The sequence below is a fragment of the Pseudophryne corroboree genome, chromosome 2 (genome assembly GCF_028390025.1).
Source record: "Pseudophryne corroboree isolate aPseCor3 chromosome 2, aPseCor3.hap2, whole genome shotgun sequence".
Taxonomy (NCBI): Eukaryota; Metazoa; Chordata; class Amphibia; order Anura; family Myobatrachidae; genus Pseudophryne; species Pseudophryne corroboree.
The window spans coordinates 19,652,341-19,670,983 of NC_086445.1; the positions used below are offsets into that span (position 1 = coordinate 19,652,341).

Genomic DNA, 18,643 nt, shown 5'->3' on the forward strand with positions numbered 1-18,643 from the left:
GTTGCGCTTCTTAGGCTACTGGACACCATTAGCTCCAGAGGGATCGAACACAGGAACCTAACCTTGTCGTCCGTTCCCGGAGCCGCGCCGCCGTCCCCCTCGCAGAGCCAGAAGACAGAAGCCGGCGGGTTGAAGCAAGAAGACGTCAAAATCGGCGGCAGAAGACTCCTGTCTTCATATGAGGTAGCGCACAGCACTGCAGCTGTGCGCCATTGCGCTCACACTAACCCACACACTCCGGTCACTGTAGGGTGCAGGGCGCAGGGGGGGGGCGCCCTGGGCAGCAATTAAGTACCTCCTGCCAAAAGAAGCATATATACAGTTGGACACTGTTATATGCATGAGCCCCCGCCATTAATTTTACACAAAATCACGGGACAGAAGCCCGCCGCTGAGGGGGCGGGGCCTTCTTCCTCAGCACTCACCAGCGCCATTTTCTCTCCACAGCTCCGCTGAGAGGAAGCTCCCCAGGCTCTCCCCTGCAGACTCACGGTAGAAAGGGTAAAATAAGAGGGGGGGGCACATAAATTTAGCGCATTAATTATATATACAGCAGCTACTGGGTGAACACTAAGTTACTGTGTGATTCCTGGGTCATATAGCGCTGGGGTGTGTGCTGGCATACTCTCTCTCTGTCTCTCCAAAAGGCCTTGTGGGGGTTCTGTCCTCAAATAGAGCATCCCCTGTGTGTGTGGTGTGTCGGTACGCGTGTGTCGACATGTTTGACGAAGAGGGCTATGTGGAGACAGAGCAAAGTGCAGATGAATGACGTGTCTCCGCCGACGGCGCCGAGACCTGATTGGATGGATATGTGGAAGGTGTTAAATGATAATGTAAACTCCTTGCATAAAAGGTTGGATAAAGCTGATGCCTTGGGACAGTCGGGGTCTCAGCCCATGCCTGATCCTACAGCGCAGAGGCCGTCAGGGTCTCAGAAGCGCCCACTATCCAAAATTGTTGACACAGATATCGACACGGATTCTGACTCCAGTGACGATGATGCAAAATTGCAGCCTAAAATGGCTAAAGCCATCCGCTACATGATTATAGCAATGAAGGATGTATTGCACATATCAGAGGTAAACCCTATCCCTGACAAGAGGGTTTATATGTATGGGGAGAAAAAACAAGAGGTGACTTTTCCCCCTTCACATGAGTTAAATGAATTATGTGAAAAAGCGTGGGATTCCCCCGTTAAGAAAGTGCTGATTTCCAAAAGGTTACTTATGGCGTACCCTTTCCCGCCAACGGACAGGATGCGCTGGGAATCCTCCCCTAGGGTAGATAAAGCTCTGACACGCTAAGAAGGTGGCCCTGCCGTCACAGGATACGGCCGCCCTAAAGGATCCTGCAGATAGGAAGCAGGAAAGTATCCTGAATTCTGTTTATACACATTCAGGTACTCTACTGAGGCCGGCAATTGCGTCGGCCTGGATGTGTAGTGCTGTAGTGCTGTAGCAGCATGGACAGATAATCTGTCTGAGGAAATGGATACCTTAGACAAGGATACCATTTTACTGACCCTGGGGCTTATAAAAGACGCTGTCCTATATATGAGGGATGCCCAGAGGGACATTTGCCTACTGGGCTCTAGAATAAATGCAATGTCAATTTCTGCCAGAAGGGTCCTGTGGACTCGGCAATGGACAGGTGATGCCGACTCCAAAAAGCACATGGAGGTGTTACCTTACAAGGGTGAGGAATTGTTTGGGGACGGTCTCTCGGACCTAGTTTCCACAGCTACGGCTGGGAAGTCAAATTTTTTGCCATATATTCCCTCACAGCCTAAGAAAGCACCGTATTACCGAATGCAGTCCTTTCCATCACAAAGGAGCAAGAAGGTCAGAGGTGCGTCCTTTCTTGCCAGAGGCAGGGGTAGAGGAAAGAAGCTGCACCATACAGCTAGTTCCCAGGAACAGAAGTCCTCCCCGGCTTCCACTAAATCCACCGCATGACGCTGGGGCTCCACAAATGGAGCCAGGAGCGGTGGGGGCACGTCTCCGAAATTTCAGCCACCAGTGGGTTCGCTCACAGGTGGATCCCTGGGCTATACAGATTGTGTCTCAGGGATACAAGCTGGAATTCGAAGTGATGCCGCCTCACCGTTACCTCAAATCGGCCCTGCCAGCTTCCCCCATGGAAAGGGAAGTAGTGTTAGCGGCAATTCACAAGTTATATCTCCAGCAGGTGGTGGTAAAGGTTCCCCTCCTTCAACAGGGAAGGGGATACTATTCCACAATGTTTGTGGTACCGAAACCGGACGGTTCGGTCAGACCCATATTGAATTTAAAGTCCCTGAACATTTATCTGAAAAGATTCAAGTTCAAAATGGAATCGCTCAGAGCGGTCATTGCAAGCCTGGAAGAGGGGGATTTCATGGTGTCTCTGGACATCAAGGATGCTTACTTGCATGTCCCCATTTATCCACCTCATCAGGAGTACCTCAGATTTGTGGTACAGGACTGTCATTACCAATTCCAGACGTTGCCGTTTGGGCTCTCCACGGCACCGAGAATATTTACCAAGGTAATGGCGGAAATGATGGTGATCCTGAGAAAGCAAGGAGTCACAGTTATCCCATACTTGGACGATCTCCTCATAAAGGCGAGGTCCAGAGAGCAGTTGCTGATCAGCGTAGCACACTCTCAGGAAGTGTTGCAGCAGCTCGGCTGGATTCTGAATATCCCAAAGTCGCAGCTGATTCCTACGACGTGTCTGCCCTTTCTGGGCATGATTCTGGACACAGACCAGAAGAAGGTGTTTCTCCCGGCGGAGAAGGCTCAGGAGCTCGTGACTCAAGTCAGAGACCTCTTAAAACCGAAACAGGTGTCGGTGCATCACTGCACGCGAGTCCTGGGAAAGATGGTGGCATCATACGAAGCCATTCCCTTCGGCAGGTTCCATGCGAGGATCTTTCAGTGGGATCTGTTGGACAAGTGGTCCGGATCGCATCTTCAGATGCATCGGCTGATCACCCTGTCCCCGAGGGCCAGGGTGTGTCTTCTGTGGTGACTGCAGAGTGCTCACCTTCTTGAGGGCCGCAGGTTCGGCATACAGGACTGGGTCCTGGTGACCACGGATGCGAGCCTCCGAGGATGGGGGGCAGTCACTCAGGGAAGAAACTTCCAAGGGTTGTGGTCAAGTCAGGAGGCTTGTCTGCACATAAATATCCTGGAACTAAGGGCCATATACAACGCCCTGAGTCAAGCGGAGCCTCTGCTTCGCAACCAACCGGTGCTGATTCAGTCAGACAACATCACCGCAGTGGCTCATGTAAACCACCAGGGCGGCACAAGAAGCAGGGTGGCGATGGCGGAAGCCACCAGGATTCTTCGTTGGGCGGAGAATCACGTGCAAGCACTGTCAGCAGTGTTCATTCTGGGAGTGGACAACTGGAAAGCAGACTTCCTCAGCAGGCACGACCTCCACCCGGGAGAGTGGGGACTTCATCACGAAGTCTTCACTCAGATTACAAATCGATGGGAACTGCCACAGGTGGACATGATGGCATCCTGTCTCAACAAAAAGGTTCCGGATTGGCCAAGAAGGACTTGGTACCCGGAACTGCAAGAAATGCTCACAGAGGACCCATGGCCTCTGCCTCTCAGACAGGACCTGTTGCAACAGGGGCCCTGTCTGTTCCAAGACTTACCGCGGCTGCGTTTGACGGCATGGCGGTTGAACGCAGGATCCTAGCGAAAAAAGGCATTCTGGATGAAGTTATTCCTACGCTGATAAAGGCTAGAAAGGACGTTACCGCAAAACACTATCACCGTATATGGCGAAAATATGTTGCCTGGTTTGAGGCCAGGAAGGCCCCTACAGAGGAATTCCAGCTGGGCCGGTTCCTGCACTTCCTACAGTCTGGAGTGACTATGGGCTTGAAGTTGGGGTCCATAAAGGTCCAGATTTCGGCCCTATCCATTTTCTTTCAAAAGGAACTGGCTACTCTTCCTGAAGTTCAGACGTTTGTTAAGGGAGTGCTGCATATTCAGCCCCCTTTTGTGCCACCAGTGGCACCTTGGGATCTCAACGTGGTGTTGGGTTTCCTGAAATCCCACTGGTTTGAGCCACTTAAGACCGTGGAGCTAAAGTATCTCACGTGGAAGGTGGTCATGCTATTGGCCTTAGCTTCGGCTAGGCGTGTGTCAGAATTGGTGGCTTTGTCATATAAAAGCCCCTATCTGGTTTTCCATATGGACAGGGCAGAATTACGGACTCGTCCGCAATTTCTGCCGAAGGTGGTGTCATCTTTTCATTTGAACCAACCTATTGTGGTGCCTGCGGCTACTCGTGACTTGGAGGATTCCAAGTTGCTTGATGTAGTCAGGGCTTTGAAGATCTATGTAGCCAGGACGGCTGGAGTCAGGAAAACTGACTCGCTGTTTATCCTGTATGCATCCAACAAGCTGGGTGCTCCTGCTTCAAAGCAAACTATTGCTCGCTGGATCTGTAACACGATTCAGCAGGCTCATTCTGCGGCTGGATTGCCGCATCCAAAATCAGTTAAGGCCCATTCCACAAGGAAAGTGGGCTCTTCTTGGGCGGCTGCCCGAGGGGTCTCGGCATTACAGCTTTGCCAAGCAGCTACTTGGTCGGGTTCAAACACATTTGCTAAGTTCTACAAGTTTGATACCCTGGATGAGGAGGACCTTGTGTTTGCCCATTCGGTGCTGCAGAGTCATCCGCACTCTCCCGCCCGTTTGGGAGCTTTGGTATAATCCCCATGGTCCTTACGGAGTCCCCAGCATCCACTAGGACGTTAGAGAAAATAAGATTTTACTTACCGGTAAATCTATTTCTCGTAGTCCGTAGTGGATGCTGGGCGCCCATCCCAAGTGCGGACTTTCTGCAATACGTGTATATAGTTATTGCTTAATAAAGGGTTATGTTGGCATCCATTGTTTGATGCTCTGTTGTTGTTCATACTGTTGACTGGGTAAGTTTATCACGAGTTATACGGTGTGATTGGTGTGGCTGGTATGAGTCTTACCCTGGATTCCAAAATCCTTTCCTTGTAATGTCAGCTCTTCCGGGCACAGTTTCCTTAACTGAGGTCTGGAGGAGGGGCATAGAGGGAGGAGCCAGTGCACACCAGATAGTACTAAATCTTTCTTAGAGTGCCCAGTCTCCTGCAGAGCCCGTCTATTCCCCATGGTCCTTACGGAGTCCCCAGCGTCCACTACGGACTACGAGAAATAGATTTACCGGTGAGTAAAATCTTATTTTCCCAGGAGGCCTCAGTCCTTCTGATCTCTCCTCTCTCATTCCGTAGGCTGCGAGCCAGAGCGGAGAGCAGGAGCTGGAAAGCCTGGTCTTCAAACTGTCCATCCTGAAGGATTTCCTGTCCAGCATCGAGAAAAAGGTGGGGTGTCGCAGACTGGGGGCGCCCGGGAGGGGCGGAGGGTCCGGCCTGTTATACAGACGGCGTCTGCGCTATTATGTGGTTTCCCGATAGGAGATCCCCACTCCTTACAGCGTCATTCTGAAGATATTGGGGTGTCGCTGGGAGACGCACTCTGCAGTGACCTGATGCGTATTGTGTGCGCCATTGCCTTATCACACCCGTTATTTGTTATTTTACTTATCACTCATTCTTTCATATATTTAGCATTGCAGCTTCTGGGATTTCTATTTTTTTATATTATTGACCCTTATTAATATGGCGCCAGAAGGGTTCCGCAGCGCCTGACATATGAGCCAAACTAGAAAACAGCGACTTACAGTACAAGACAATGCAAGTACAAGGTATATAAACATTGCTGCAGTATAGAGTAGAAGAGACAGTCTAGGTAAGAGAAGGAAATACACATGAGGGGAGAGGGCCCTGCTCGTCAGAGCTTACATTTGTGTTTTCTTTGTTTTTCTGTTCTGTATGTTGATATTTACGTCTCTCTTACTCTCCCTCCACTCCAGGCGCTGAAAGCTTTACAAGACATGAGCAACTCTGCCCAATCTGCTCCTGTTCCCCAGTCCTCCAGGAAGAGTAAGAGTATCCCTGTGCAGACCTTTGAGGTGAGCCTCCCCCTGCCTGTAGGTGGCGATCTAACATAAGTGTCACCACTGCTGCACCCTTCTGCGATCTTATGTTATGTGTCCGCATGTTACAGTGATATATATGTGTATTGTGCTGTATGTAATCTCCGTAGCTCACATTATGCCACACTGTAGTGCCCCAAGCTCACATTATGCCACACTGTAGTGCCCCCAGCTCACATTATGCCACACTGTAGTGCCCCCAACTCATTGTGCCACACTGTAGTGCCCCCAGCTCACATTATGCCACACTGTAGTGCCCCCAGCACACATTATGCCACACTGTAGTGCCCCCAGCTCACATTATGCCACACTGTAGTGCCCCCAGCTCACATTATGCCACACTGTAGTGCCCCAGCACACATTATGCCACACTGTAGTGCCCCCAGCTCACATTATGCCACACTGTAGTGCCCCCAGCTCACATTATGCCACACTGTAGTGCCCCAGCACACATTATGCCACACTGTAGTGCCTCCAGCTCACATTATGCCACACTGTAGTGCCCCCAGCTCACATTATGCCACACTGTAGTGCCCCAGCACACATTATGCCACACTGTAGTGCCCCCAGCTCACATTATGCCACACTGTAGTGCCCCCAGCTCACATTATGCCACACTGTAGTGCCCCCAGTTCACATTATGCCACACTGTAGTGCCCCAAGCTCACATTATGCCACACTGTAGTGCCCCAAGCTCACATTATGCCACACTGTAGTGCCCCAAGCTCACATTATGCCACACTGTAGTGCCCCCAGCTCACATTATGCCACACTGTAGTGCCCCCAGCTCACATTATGCCACACTGTAGTGCCCCCAGCTCACATTATGCCACATTGTAGTGCCCCCAGCTAACATTATGCCACACTGTAGTGCCCCCAGCACACATTATGCCAAAGTGTAGTGCCCCCAGCACACATTATGCCACACTGTAGTGCCCCCAGCACACATTATGCCACACTGTAGTGCCCCCAGCACACATTATGCCACACTGTAGTGCCCCCAGCACACATTATGCCACACTGTAGTGCCCCAGCACACATTATGCCACACTGTAGTGCCCCCAGCACACATTATGCCACACTGTAGTGCCCCCAGCTCACATTATGCCACACTGTAGTGCCCCCAGCTCACATTATGCCACACTGTAGTGCCCCAAGCTCACATTATGCCACACTGTAGTGCCCCCAGCACACATTATGCCACACTGTAGTGCCCCCAGCACACATTATGCCACACTGTAGTGCCCCCAGCACACATTATGCCACACTGTAGTGCCCCCAGCACACATTATGCCACACTGTAGTGCCCCCAACTCACATTATGCCACACTGTAGTGCCCCCAGCTCACATTATGCCACACTGTAGTGCCCCCAGCTCACATTATGCCACACTGTAGTGCCCCCAGCTCACATTATGCCACACTGTAGTGCCCCCAGCTCACATTATGCCACACTGTAGTGCCCCCAGCTCACATTATGCCACACTGTAGTGCCCCCAGCTCACATTATGCCACACTGTAGTGCCCCCAGCTCACATTATGCCACACTGTAGTGCCCCCAGCTCACATTATGCCACACTGTAGTGCCCCTAGCTCACATTATGCCACACTGTGGTGCCCCCAGCTCACATTATTCCACACCGTAACCCCCACGATGGTGATGGGGATGTAAGTGGGGGCCCCGGTGTGACTGCCCCTTGCCGTCTTGTTGTTAAACCGGCACTGCAAACGCAAATACTACTTAGTGTTACCAATTGTTCTCACTATTTCATATATATAAATCCCCCAAAATGTTTAGTTTAGTAATATCATGAAATGAGCCTATGACGTTAGATTTTATTGTGCGTTGGAACGAGGTGCTGTATCCTTCTTGGCTTTGGTAGGGCAGGTGGCGTTGCGTTGTGTCAGGGGGTACACAGACTTTCTCTAACGTCCTAGTGGATGCTGGGGACTCCATAAGGACCATGGGGAATAGACGGGCTCCGCAGGAGACATGGGCACTTTAAGAAAGAATTTAGATTCTGGTGTGCTCTGGCTCCTCCCTCTATGTCCCTCCTCCAGACCTCAGTTTGAATCTGTGCCCGGACGAGCTGGGTGCTGTTCAGTGAGCTCTCCTGAGCTTGCTTTAAGAAAGTATTTTGTTAGGTTTTTTTATTTTCAGGGAGCTCTGCTGGCAACAGACTCTCTGCAGCGTGGGACTGAGGGGAGAGAAGCAGCCCTACTCTCTGCAGATAGGTCCTGCTTCTTAGGCTGCTGGACACCATTAGCTCCAGAGGGATCGTACACAGGATCTCACCCTCGTCGTCCGATCCCAGAGCCGCGCCGCCGTCCCCCTCGCAGAGCCGGAAGACAGAAGCCGGGTGAGCATAAGAAGCAAGAAGACTTAGAAATCGGCGGCAGAAGACTCCAGTCTTCACTGAGGTAGCGCACAGCACTGCAGCTGTGCGCCATTGCTCCCACACTACACCCACATACTCCGGTCACTGTAAGGGTGCAGGGCGCAGGGGGGGGGGGGCGCCCTGGGCAGCAATTGGGACCTCTTGCAAAAGTTTTACATATATACAGTTGGGCACTGTATATATGTATGAGCCCCCGCCAAAATATACGGGACAGAAGCCCACCGCTGAGGGGGCGGGGCTTCTTCCTCAGCACTCACCAGCGCCATTTTTTCTCCACAGCTCCGCTGAGAGGAAGCTCCCCAGGCTCTCCCCTGCAGATACACGGTAGAAGAGGGTAAAAAGAGGGGGGGGGCCACATAATTAGGCGCAAAAATCGTTATGACAGCGGCTACTGGGTTATCATTAAGTTACTGTGTTATTCCTGGGTTATATAGCGCTGGGGTGTGTGCTGGAATACTCTCTCTCTGTCTCTCCAAAGGGCCTTGTGGGGGAACTGTCTTCAAAAGGAGCATTCCCTGTGTGTGTGGTGTGTCGGTACGCTTGTGTCGACATGTTTGACGAGGAAGGCTATGTGGAAACAGAGCGGGAGCAAATGAATGTGGTGTCTCCGCCGACGGCGCCGACACCTGATTGGATGGATATGTGGAAGGTTTTAAATGATAATGTTAATTCCTTGCATAAAAGGTTGGATAAAGCTGAAGCCTTAGGACCTAGCCGGTGCCTGATCCTATGTCGCAGAGGCCGTCAGGGTCTTAGAAGCGCCCACTATCCCAAATTGTTGACACTGATACCGACATGGATTCTGACTCCAGTGTCGATTACGATGATGCAAAGTTACAGCCTAAATTGGCTAAATCCATCCGTTATATGATTATAGCAATTAAGGATGTGTTGCACATCACAGAGGAAACCCCAGTCCCTGACAAGAGGGTTCATATGTATGGGGAAAAAAGGCAGGTGGTGACCTTCCCCCCTTCACACGAGCTAAATGAGTTATGTGAAAAGGCTTGGGAATCTCCAGATAAAAAACTGCAGATTTCCAAACGGATGCTTATGGCGTATCCTTTCCCGCCAACGGACAGGTTATGCTGGGAATCCTCCCCTAGGGTGGACAAAGCTTTAACACGCTTATCCAAGAAGGTAGCCCTGCCGTCACAGGATACGGCTACCCTCAAAGATGCTGCTGATCGCAAACAGGAGGTTACCCTGAAGTCCATTTATACACATTCGGGTACCTTACTAAGACCGGCAATTGCGTCGGCCTGGGTGTGTAGTGCTGTAGCAGCATGGACGGATACCTTATCTGAGGAACTTGATACCTTAGACAAGGATACTATGTCGATTTCTGCCAGAAGGGTCCTGTGGACTCGGCAATGGACAGGTGATGCCGACTCAAAAAGGCACATGGAGGTTTTACCTTACAAGGGTGAGGAATTGTTTGGGGAGGGTCTCTCGGACCTGGTCTCCACAGCTACTGCTGGAAAGTCAAATTTTTTGCCATATGTTTCCTCACAACCTAAGAAAGCACCGTATTACCAAATGCAGTCCTTTCGATCACAAAAAGGCAAGAAAGTCCAAGGTGCGTCCTTTCTTGCCAGAGGCAGGGGCAGAGGAAGAAAGCTGCACAACGCAGCTAGTTCCCAGGAACAGAAGTCCTCCCCGGCTTCCACTAAATCCACTGCATGACGCTGGGGCTCCACAGGCGGAGCTAGGCCCGGTGGGGGCGCGTCTCAGAAATTTCAGCCACAAGTGGGTTCACTCCCAGTTGGATCCCTGGGCAATAGAGATTGTGTCTCAGGGTTACAAGCTGGAATTCGAAGAGATGCCCACTCACTGTTACCTCAAATCGGCCCTGCCAGCTTCCCCCTTAGAGAGGGAAATAGTGTTAACTGCAATTCACAAATTGTATCTTCAACAGGTGGTGGTCAAGGTTCCCCTCCTTCAACAAGGAAAGGGTTATTATTCGACCATGTTTGTGGTACCGAAACCGGATGGTTCGGTCAGACCCGTATTGAATTTAAAATCCCTGAACATATACCTGAAAAAGTTCAAGTTCAAGATGGAATCGCTCAGAGCGGTCATCGCAAGCCTGGAAGGGGGGGATTTTATGGGGTCTCTGGACATAAAGGATGCATACCTTCATGTCCCCATTTATCCACCTCATCAGGCATACCTCAGATTTGTGGTACAGGACTGTCATTACCAATTCCAGACGTTGCCGTTTGGTCTCTCCACGGCACCGAGAATATTTACCAAGGTAATGGCGGAAATGATGGTACTCCTGCGGAAGCAAGGGGTCACAATTATCCCATACTTGGATGATCTCCTCATAAAAGCGAGGTCAAGAGAGCAGTTGCTGATCAGCGTAGCACGCTCTCTGGAAGTGTTACAACAACACGGCTGGATTCTAAATATTCCAAAGTCGCAGTTGATTCCTACGACTCGTCTGCCTTTCCTGGGCATGATTCTGGACACAGACCAGAAGAGGGTTTATCTCCCGATGGAGAAGGCTCAGGAACTCATGACACTGGTCAGAGACCTATTAAAACCAAAACAGGTGTCGGTGCATCACTGCACGCGAGTCCTGGGAAAGATGGTGGCATCATACGAGGCCATTCCCTTCGGCAGGTTCCATGCGAGGACCTTTCAATGGGATCTACTGGACAAGTGGTCCGGATCACATCTTCAGATGCATCGGTTAATCACCCTATCCCCCAGGGCCAGGGTGTCTCTCCATCCTGGAACTAAGAGCCATATACAACGCCCTACGTCAAGCGGAGTCCCTACTTCGCGACCAACCGGTTCTGATTCAGTCAGACAACATCACTCATGTGAACCACCAAGGCGGCACAAGGAGCAGGATGGCGATGGTAGAAGCCTCCAGAATTCTTCGCTGGGCGGAGAATCACGTAAGCGCATTGTCAGCAGTGTTCAATCCGGGAGTAGACAACTGGGAAGCAGACTTCCTCAGCAGGCACAACCTTCACCCGGGAGAGTGGGGACTTCATCAAGAAGTCTTCACGCAGGTTGCAAGTCGGTGGGAACTGCCACAGGTGGACATGATGGCTTCCCGCCTCAACAAAAAGCTACAGAGGTATTGCGCCAGGTCAAGAGACCCTCAGGCGATAGCTGTGGACGCACTGGTGACGCCGTGGGTGTTCCAGTCGGTCTATGTATTTCGTCCTCTTCCTCTCATACCCAAGGTGCTGAGAATCATAAGAAAAAGAGGAGTCAGAACAATACTCATTGTTCCGGATTGGCCAAGAAGTACTTAGTATCCAGATCTGCAAGAAATGCTCACAGAGGACCCGTGGCCTCTGCCTCTAAGACAGGACTTGTTGCAACAGGGGCCCTGTCTGTTCCAAGACTTACCGCTGCTGCGTTTGATGGCATGGCGGTTGAACGCCGGATCCTAGCAGAAAAAGGCATTCCGGATGAAGTTATTCCTACGCTGATAAAGGCTAGGAAGGACGTGACGGCTCAACATTATCACCGTATATGGCGAAAATATGTGGCTTGGTGTGAGGCCAGGAATGCCCCTACGGAGGAATTCCAGCTGGGCCGTTTCCTTCACTTCCTACAGTCGGGAGTGACTTTGGGCCTAAAATTGGGTTCCATTAAGGTCCATATTTCGGCCCTATCCATTTTCTTTCAAAAAGAACTGGCTTCTCTTCCTGAAGTACAGACGTTTGTAAAGGGAGTGCTGCATATTCTGCCCCCTTTTGTGCCTCCAGTGGCACCTTGGGATCTTAACGTGGTGTTAAGTTTCCTGAAATCACACTGGTTTGAACCACTCAAAACGGTGGAATTGAAATATCTCACGTGGAAGGTGGTCATGCTACTAGCATTGGCTTCGGCTAGGCGTGTGTCAGAATTGGCGGCTTTGTCACATAAAATCCCTTATCTGGTTTTCCATGCGGATAGAGCAGAATTGCGGACCCGCCCACAATTTCTCCCGAAAGTGGTTTCATCCTTTCATATAAACCAACCTATTGTGGTGCCTGTGGCTACTACTGACTTGGAGGATTCCGAGTTACTTGATGTGGTCAGGGCTTTGAAGGTTTATGTAGCCAGAACGGCTGGAGTCAGGAAAACAGAATCTTTGTTTATCCTGTATGCTTCCAACAAGCTGGGTGCTCCTGCTTTAAAGCAAACTATTGCTCGCTGGATCTGTAACACGATTCAGCAGGCTCATTCTGCGGCTGGGTTGCCGCTGCCTAAATCTGTAAAAGCCCATTCCACAAGGAAGGTGGGCTCTTCTTGGGCGGCTGCCCGAGGGGTCTCGGCATTACAGCTTTGCCGAGCGGCTACTTGGTCAGGTTCAAACACTTTTGCAAAGTTCTACAAGTTTGATACCCTGGCTGAGGAGGACCTTGCCTTTGCTCAATCAGTGCTGCAGAGTCATCCGCACTCTCCCGCCCGTTTGGGAGATTTGGTATAATCCCCATGGTCCTTACGGAGTCCCCAGCATCCACTAGGACGTTAGAGAAAATAAGATTTTACTTACCGGTAAATCTATTTCTCATAGTCCGTAGTGGATGCTGGGCGCCCGTCCCAAGTGCGGACTTCTTCTGCAATGCTTGTATGTAGTTATTGCTTAAATAAGGGTTATGTTATAGTTGCATCAGGGTTGCTCTGTTGTTGTTCATACTGTTGACTGGGTATGTTTATAATGAGTTATACGGTGTGATTGGTGTGGCTGGTATGAGTCTTACCCTGGATTCCAAAATCCTTTCCTTGTAATGTCCGCTCTTCCGGGCACAGTTTCTCTAACTGAGGTCTGGAGGAGGGGCATAGAGGGAGGAGCCAGTGCACACCAGAATCTAAATTCTTTCTTAAAGTGCCCATGTCTCCTGCGGAGCCCGTCTATTCCCCATGGTCCTTACGGAGTCCCCAGCATCCACTACGGACTACGAGAAATAGATTTACCGGTAAGTAAAATCTTATTATATAAAGGCGGACTATATACTGTTCTATGTACTGTCCTTAGCTTGTGGGGGGAATGTGCCCAGATTCGGGGGTGACAGTCTGTGTCATTTTGAGCAGGTGAAGCTGGACATGCCGGACCTCACCAAGATTGTCAAATCGCAGAAGTACACGCTGAGCGTGGACGTGGAGGGGGGGAAACTGGTGGTCATGAAGAAGGTGAAAGAGTCGCAGGAAGACTGGAACACCTTCGTCCATGATAAAAGTAAGTGGTTCCGCAGATCTGATGAACTTCTCCTTACTCCGAGGTCTTCCTGGACGCAGTGGGAGTGGACCCGGACACTAATTAGTGGCTGACGTGCCTCGTTGATAACGATCAGCCTTACTTCGAGGCTCTAGGTTGGACTGGTTCTCGTTCCCCGAGCCGCACAGTACGTTTGGGCAGTGTGTTGCGCTTATGCCGCCATCTGGTGGAGCAGCTCGGCATTACAGCCTCCAGGCTACGAATGTGAAGGAAGGTTTATAACAAGACCTATATATAGGTGGATTATCTCGGCAAGTTGCTGCTGTCTTTCCGGACTTGTCTGTGGCACTTTTTTTTTTTTTTTTTCACTCAACTTATCTGAAAATACTCGGTGCCCCTGAATGCTTATTTGTAGGGGTTGTGTTTTTGCTTTTCTCTTCTGAATTGATGAATTGAAACCTTTGTAAAATTCTACCCCTAGTGATTGTGTTGCTATAAGTGTATATTGATGTCGCCTCTCTCCCCGTTCTCCAGTCCGACAGCTGATCAAGTCCCAGCGGGTGCCCTCTAAGCTGGGTATTGTATTTGAGAAAGAGAAGGATAAAACACAACGGAAAGACTTCATCTTTGTCAGCGCCAGGGTAAGTCCTGTGGTGCATGGTAAGCACTGTTGTAAGACCATATGGTGTTCCTCCTGTGGTGCGTGGTAGGCACTAAGGATACGACCATATGGGGTTCTTCCTGTGGTGCGTGGTATGCACTAAGGGTACGACCATATGGTGTTCTTCCTGTGGTGCGTGGTAGGCACTAAGGGTACGACCATATGGTGTTCTTCCTGTAGTGCGTGGTAGGCACTAAGGGTACGACCATATGGGGTTCTTCCTGTGGTGCGTGGTAGGCACTAAGGGTAAGACCATATGGGGTTCTTCCTGTGGTACGTGGTAGGCACTAAGGGTACGACCATATGGGGTTCTTCCTGTAGTGTGTGGTAGGCACTAAGGGTAAGACCATATGGGGTTCTTCCTGTGGTGCGTGGTAGGCACTAAGGGTACGACCATATGGGGTTCTTCCTGTGGTGCGTGGTAGGCACTGGGGTAAGACCATATGGTGTTCTTCCTGTGGTGCATGGTAGGTACTGGGGTAAGACCATATGGTGTTCTTCCTGTGGTGCGTGGTAGGCATCAGGGTAAGACCACATGGTGTTCTTCCTGTGGTGCGTGGTAGGCATCAGGGTAAGACCACATGGTGTTCTTCCTGTGGTGCGTGGTAGGCATCAGGGTAAGACCACATGGTGTTCTTCCGGTGGTGCGTGGTAGACATCAGGGTAAGAACATATGGTGTTCTTCCTGTGGTGCGTGGTAGGCACCAGGGTAAGACCATATGGTGTTCTTCCTGTAGTGCGTGGTAGGTACTGGGGTAAGACCATATGGTTTTATTCCTGTGGTGCGTTGTAGGCATCAGGGTAAGACCACATGGTGTTCTTCCTGTGGTGCGTGGTAGGCATCGGGGTAAGACCACATGGTGTTCTTCCTGTGGTGCGTGGTAGGCATCAGGGTAAGACCACATGGTGTTCTTCCTGTGGTGCGTGGTAGACATCAGGGTAAGACCATATGGTTTTCTTCCTTTGGTGCGTGGTAGGCATCAGGGTAAGACCACATGGTGTTCTTCCTGTGGTGCGTGGTAGGCACTAAGGGTAAGACCATATGGTGTTCTTCCTGTGGTGTGTTGTAGGTACTGGGGTAAGAACATATGGTGTTCTTCCTGTGGTGCGTGGTAGGCATCAGGGTAAGAACATATGGTGTTCTTCCTGTGGTGCGTGGTAGACATCAGGGTAAGAACACATGGTGTTCTTCCTGTGGTGCGTGGTAGACATCAGGGTAAGAACACATGGTGTTCTTCCTGTGGTGCGTGGTAGACATCAGGGTAAGAACACATGGTGTTCTTCCTGTGGTGCGTGGTAGACATCAGGGTAAGAACACATGGTGTTCTTCTTGTGGTGCGTGGTAGGCATCAGGGTAAGAACACATGGTGTTCTTCTTGTGGTGCGTGGTAGGCATCAGGGTAAGACCACATGGTGGTGTTCTTGTGGTGCGTGGTAGGCACCAGGGTAAGACCATATGGTTTTCTTCCTTTGGTGCGTGGTAGACATCAGGGTAAGAACATATGGTGTTCTTCCTGTGGTGCGTGGTAGGCACTAAGGGTAAGACCATATGGTGTTCTTCCTGTGGTGTGTTGTAGGTACTGGGGTAAGAACATATGGTGTTCTTCCTGTGGTGCGTGGTAGGCATCAGGGTAAGAACATATGGTGTTCTTCCTGTGGTGCGTGGTAGACATCAGGGTAAGAACACATGGTGTTCTTCCTGTGGTGCGTGGTAGACATCAGGGTAAGAACACATGGTGTTCTTCCTGTGGTGCGTGGTAGACATCAGGGTAAGAACACATGGTGTTCTTCTTGTGGTGCGTGGTAGGCATCAGGGTAAGAACACATGGTGTTCTTCTTGTGGTGCGTGGTAGGCATCAGGGTAAGACCACATGGTGGTGTTCTTGTGGTGCGTGGTAGGCACCAGGGTAAGACCATATGGTTTTCTTCCTTTGGTGCGTGGTAGACATCAGGGTAAGAAGAACACATGGTGTTCTTCTTGTGGTGCGTGGTAGGCATCAGGGTAAGAACACATGGTGTTCTTCTTGTGGTGCGTGGTAGGCATCAGGGTAAGACCACATGGTGGTGTTCTTGTGGTGCGTGGTAGGCACCAGGGTAAGACCATATGGTTTTCTTCCTTTGGTGCGTGGTAGACATCAGGGTAAGAACATTTGGTGTTCTTCCTGTGGTGCGTGGTAGGCACTAAGGGTAAGACCATATGGTGTTCTTCCTGTGGTGTGTTGTAGGTACTGGGGTAAGAACATATGGTGTTCTTCCTGTGGTGCGTGGTAGGCATCAGGGTAAGAACATATGGTGTTCTTCCTGTGGTGCGTGGTAGACATCAGGGTAAGAACACATGGTGTTCTTCCTGTGGTGCGTGGTAGACATCAGGGTAAGAACACATGGTGTTCTTCCTGTGGTGCGTGGTAGACATCAGGGTAAGAACACATGGTGTTCTTCCTGTGGTGCGTGGTAGACATCAGGGTAAGAACACATGGTGTTCTTCTTGTGGTGCGTGGTAGGCATCAGGGTAAGAACACATGGTGTTCTTCTTGTGGTGCGTGGTAGGCATCAGGGTAAGACCACATGGTGGTGTTCTTGTGGTGCGTGGTAGGCACCAGGGTAAGACCATATGGTTTTCTTCCTTTGGTGCGTGGTAGACATCAGGGTAAGACCATATGGTGTTCTTCCTGTGGTGCGTGGTAGGTAAGATCATACAGCGTGCATAGTAATCACCGAGTTGCTGTAGACATGGTTCCTCCTTAAGCCTCTTATCTGTGTCCTGAGCTCTGTAAGGGGAGGGAACCGTCTCTCCAGCCACATCTCCATATTTGACACGATTGGTCGGTAGATTCGGCTACAGGGAGTTGTACTTAGCCAAAGAGGACATCCCTATCCTAGGACTATCCTAGCCAAATATGACTATCGCTGACGATTGCAGAATTAATCTACTGCGCCCCGTGGGGTTATAGCATTGCTAATGTAACTTAAAGTGTCAGCTCTGTGGTCAGTGACTGTTCATGTCCGCTCCTCTGTTTAGAAGCGGGAAGCGTTCTGCCAGCTGCTGCAACTGATGAAGAACAAACACTCAAACCAAGACGAGCCGGACATGATGTCCATCTTCATTGGGACCTGGAATATGGGTAAGCGTGGAGGATAAGTCGTGTCTCAGTTTTACATGTATTCCTTCATGCAGTAATTCCCCACGCCACGTGACCAATGCCACACCAAGGGCTCCTGGTTCTCTGTATACTCCCTGTGCACCACGCCACGTGACCAATGCCACACCAAGGGCTCCTGGTTCTCTGCATACTCCCTGTGCACCATGCCACAAAACCAATGCCACGCCAAGGGCTCCTGGTTCTCTGCATACTCCCTGTGCACCATGCCACATAACAAATGCCACGCCAAGTGCCCCTGGTTTTCTGCATACTCCCTGTGCACCATGCCACATAACAAATGCCACGCCAAGTGCCCCTGGTTTTCTGCATACTCCCTGTGCACCATGCCACGTAACAAATGCCACGCCAAGTGCCCCTGGCTTTCTGCATACTCCCTGTGTACCATGCCACATAACTAATGCCACGCCAAGGGCTCCTGGTTCTCTACATACTCCCTGTGCACCGTGCCACATTACCAATGCCACACCAAGTGCCCCTGGTTCTCTGTATACTCCCTGTGCACCATGCCACATAACAAATGCCATGCCAAGTGCCCCTGGTTTTCTGCATACTCCCTGTGTACCATGCCACTTGACCGATGCAACACCAAGGGCTCCTGTTCTCTGTATACTCCCTGTGCACCATGCCACATAACCAATGCCATGCCAAGGGCCCCTGGTTCTCTGTATACTCCCTGTGCACCATGCCACATAACTAATGCCACGCCAAGGGCTCTTGGTTCTTTGCATACTCCCTGTGCACCATGCCACATAACCAATGCCACGCCAAGTGCCCCTGGTTCTCTGCATACTCCCTGTGCACCATGCCACATAACAAATGCCATGCCAAGTGCCCCTGGTTTTCTGCATACTCCCGGTGTACCATGCCACTTGACCGATGCAACACCAAGGGCTCCTGTTCTCTGTATACTCCCTGTGCACCATGCCACATAACCAATGCCATGCCAAGGGCCCCTGGTTCTCTGTATACTCCCTGTGCACCATGCCACATAACTAATGCCACGCCAAGGGCTCCTGGTTCTTTGCATACTCCCTGTGCACCATGCCACATAACCAATGCCACGCCAAGTGCCCCTGGTTCTCTGCATACTCCCTGTGCACCATGCCACTTGTCCGATGCAACACTAAGGGCTCCTGTTCTCTGTATACTCCCTGTGCGCTCCGTCATATCTCTATGTTGATTTATAGGTCTGGTGTATCAAGCAGTGGAAAGAG

The 18,643-nt window shown here is 50.8% G+C and overlaps 1 protein-coding gene across 2 annotated transcripts in view; it reads left to right on the forward strand.

Annotated features, from left to right (window-relative positions):
• Positions 1-18,643, forward strand: part of INPPL1 (inositol polyphosphate phosphatase like 1) — a 112,423-nt gene that overhangs the window by 44,557 nt on the left and 49,223 nt on the right. For both annotated transcript variants that reach the window (XM_063950899.1, XM_063950900.1), the window contains exons 7-11: positions 5,276-5,365; positions 5,917-6,015; positions 13,484-13,628; positions 14,142-14,248; positions 17,288-17,390. In XM_063950899.1, the coding sequence (XP_063806969.1) occupies positions 5,276-5,365; positions 5,917-6,015; positions 13,484-13,628; positions 14,142-14,248; positions 17,288-17,390 (544 nt within the window). The remainder of the gene's footprint in view (positions 1-5,275; positions 5,366-5,916; positions 6,016-13,483; positions 13,629-14,141; positions 14,249-17,287; positions 17,391-18,643) is intronic.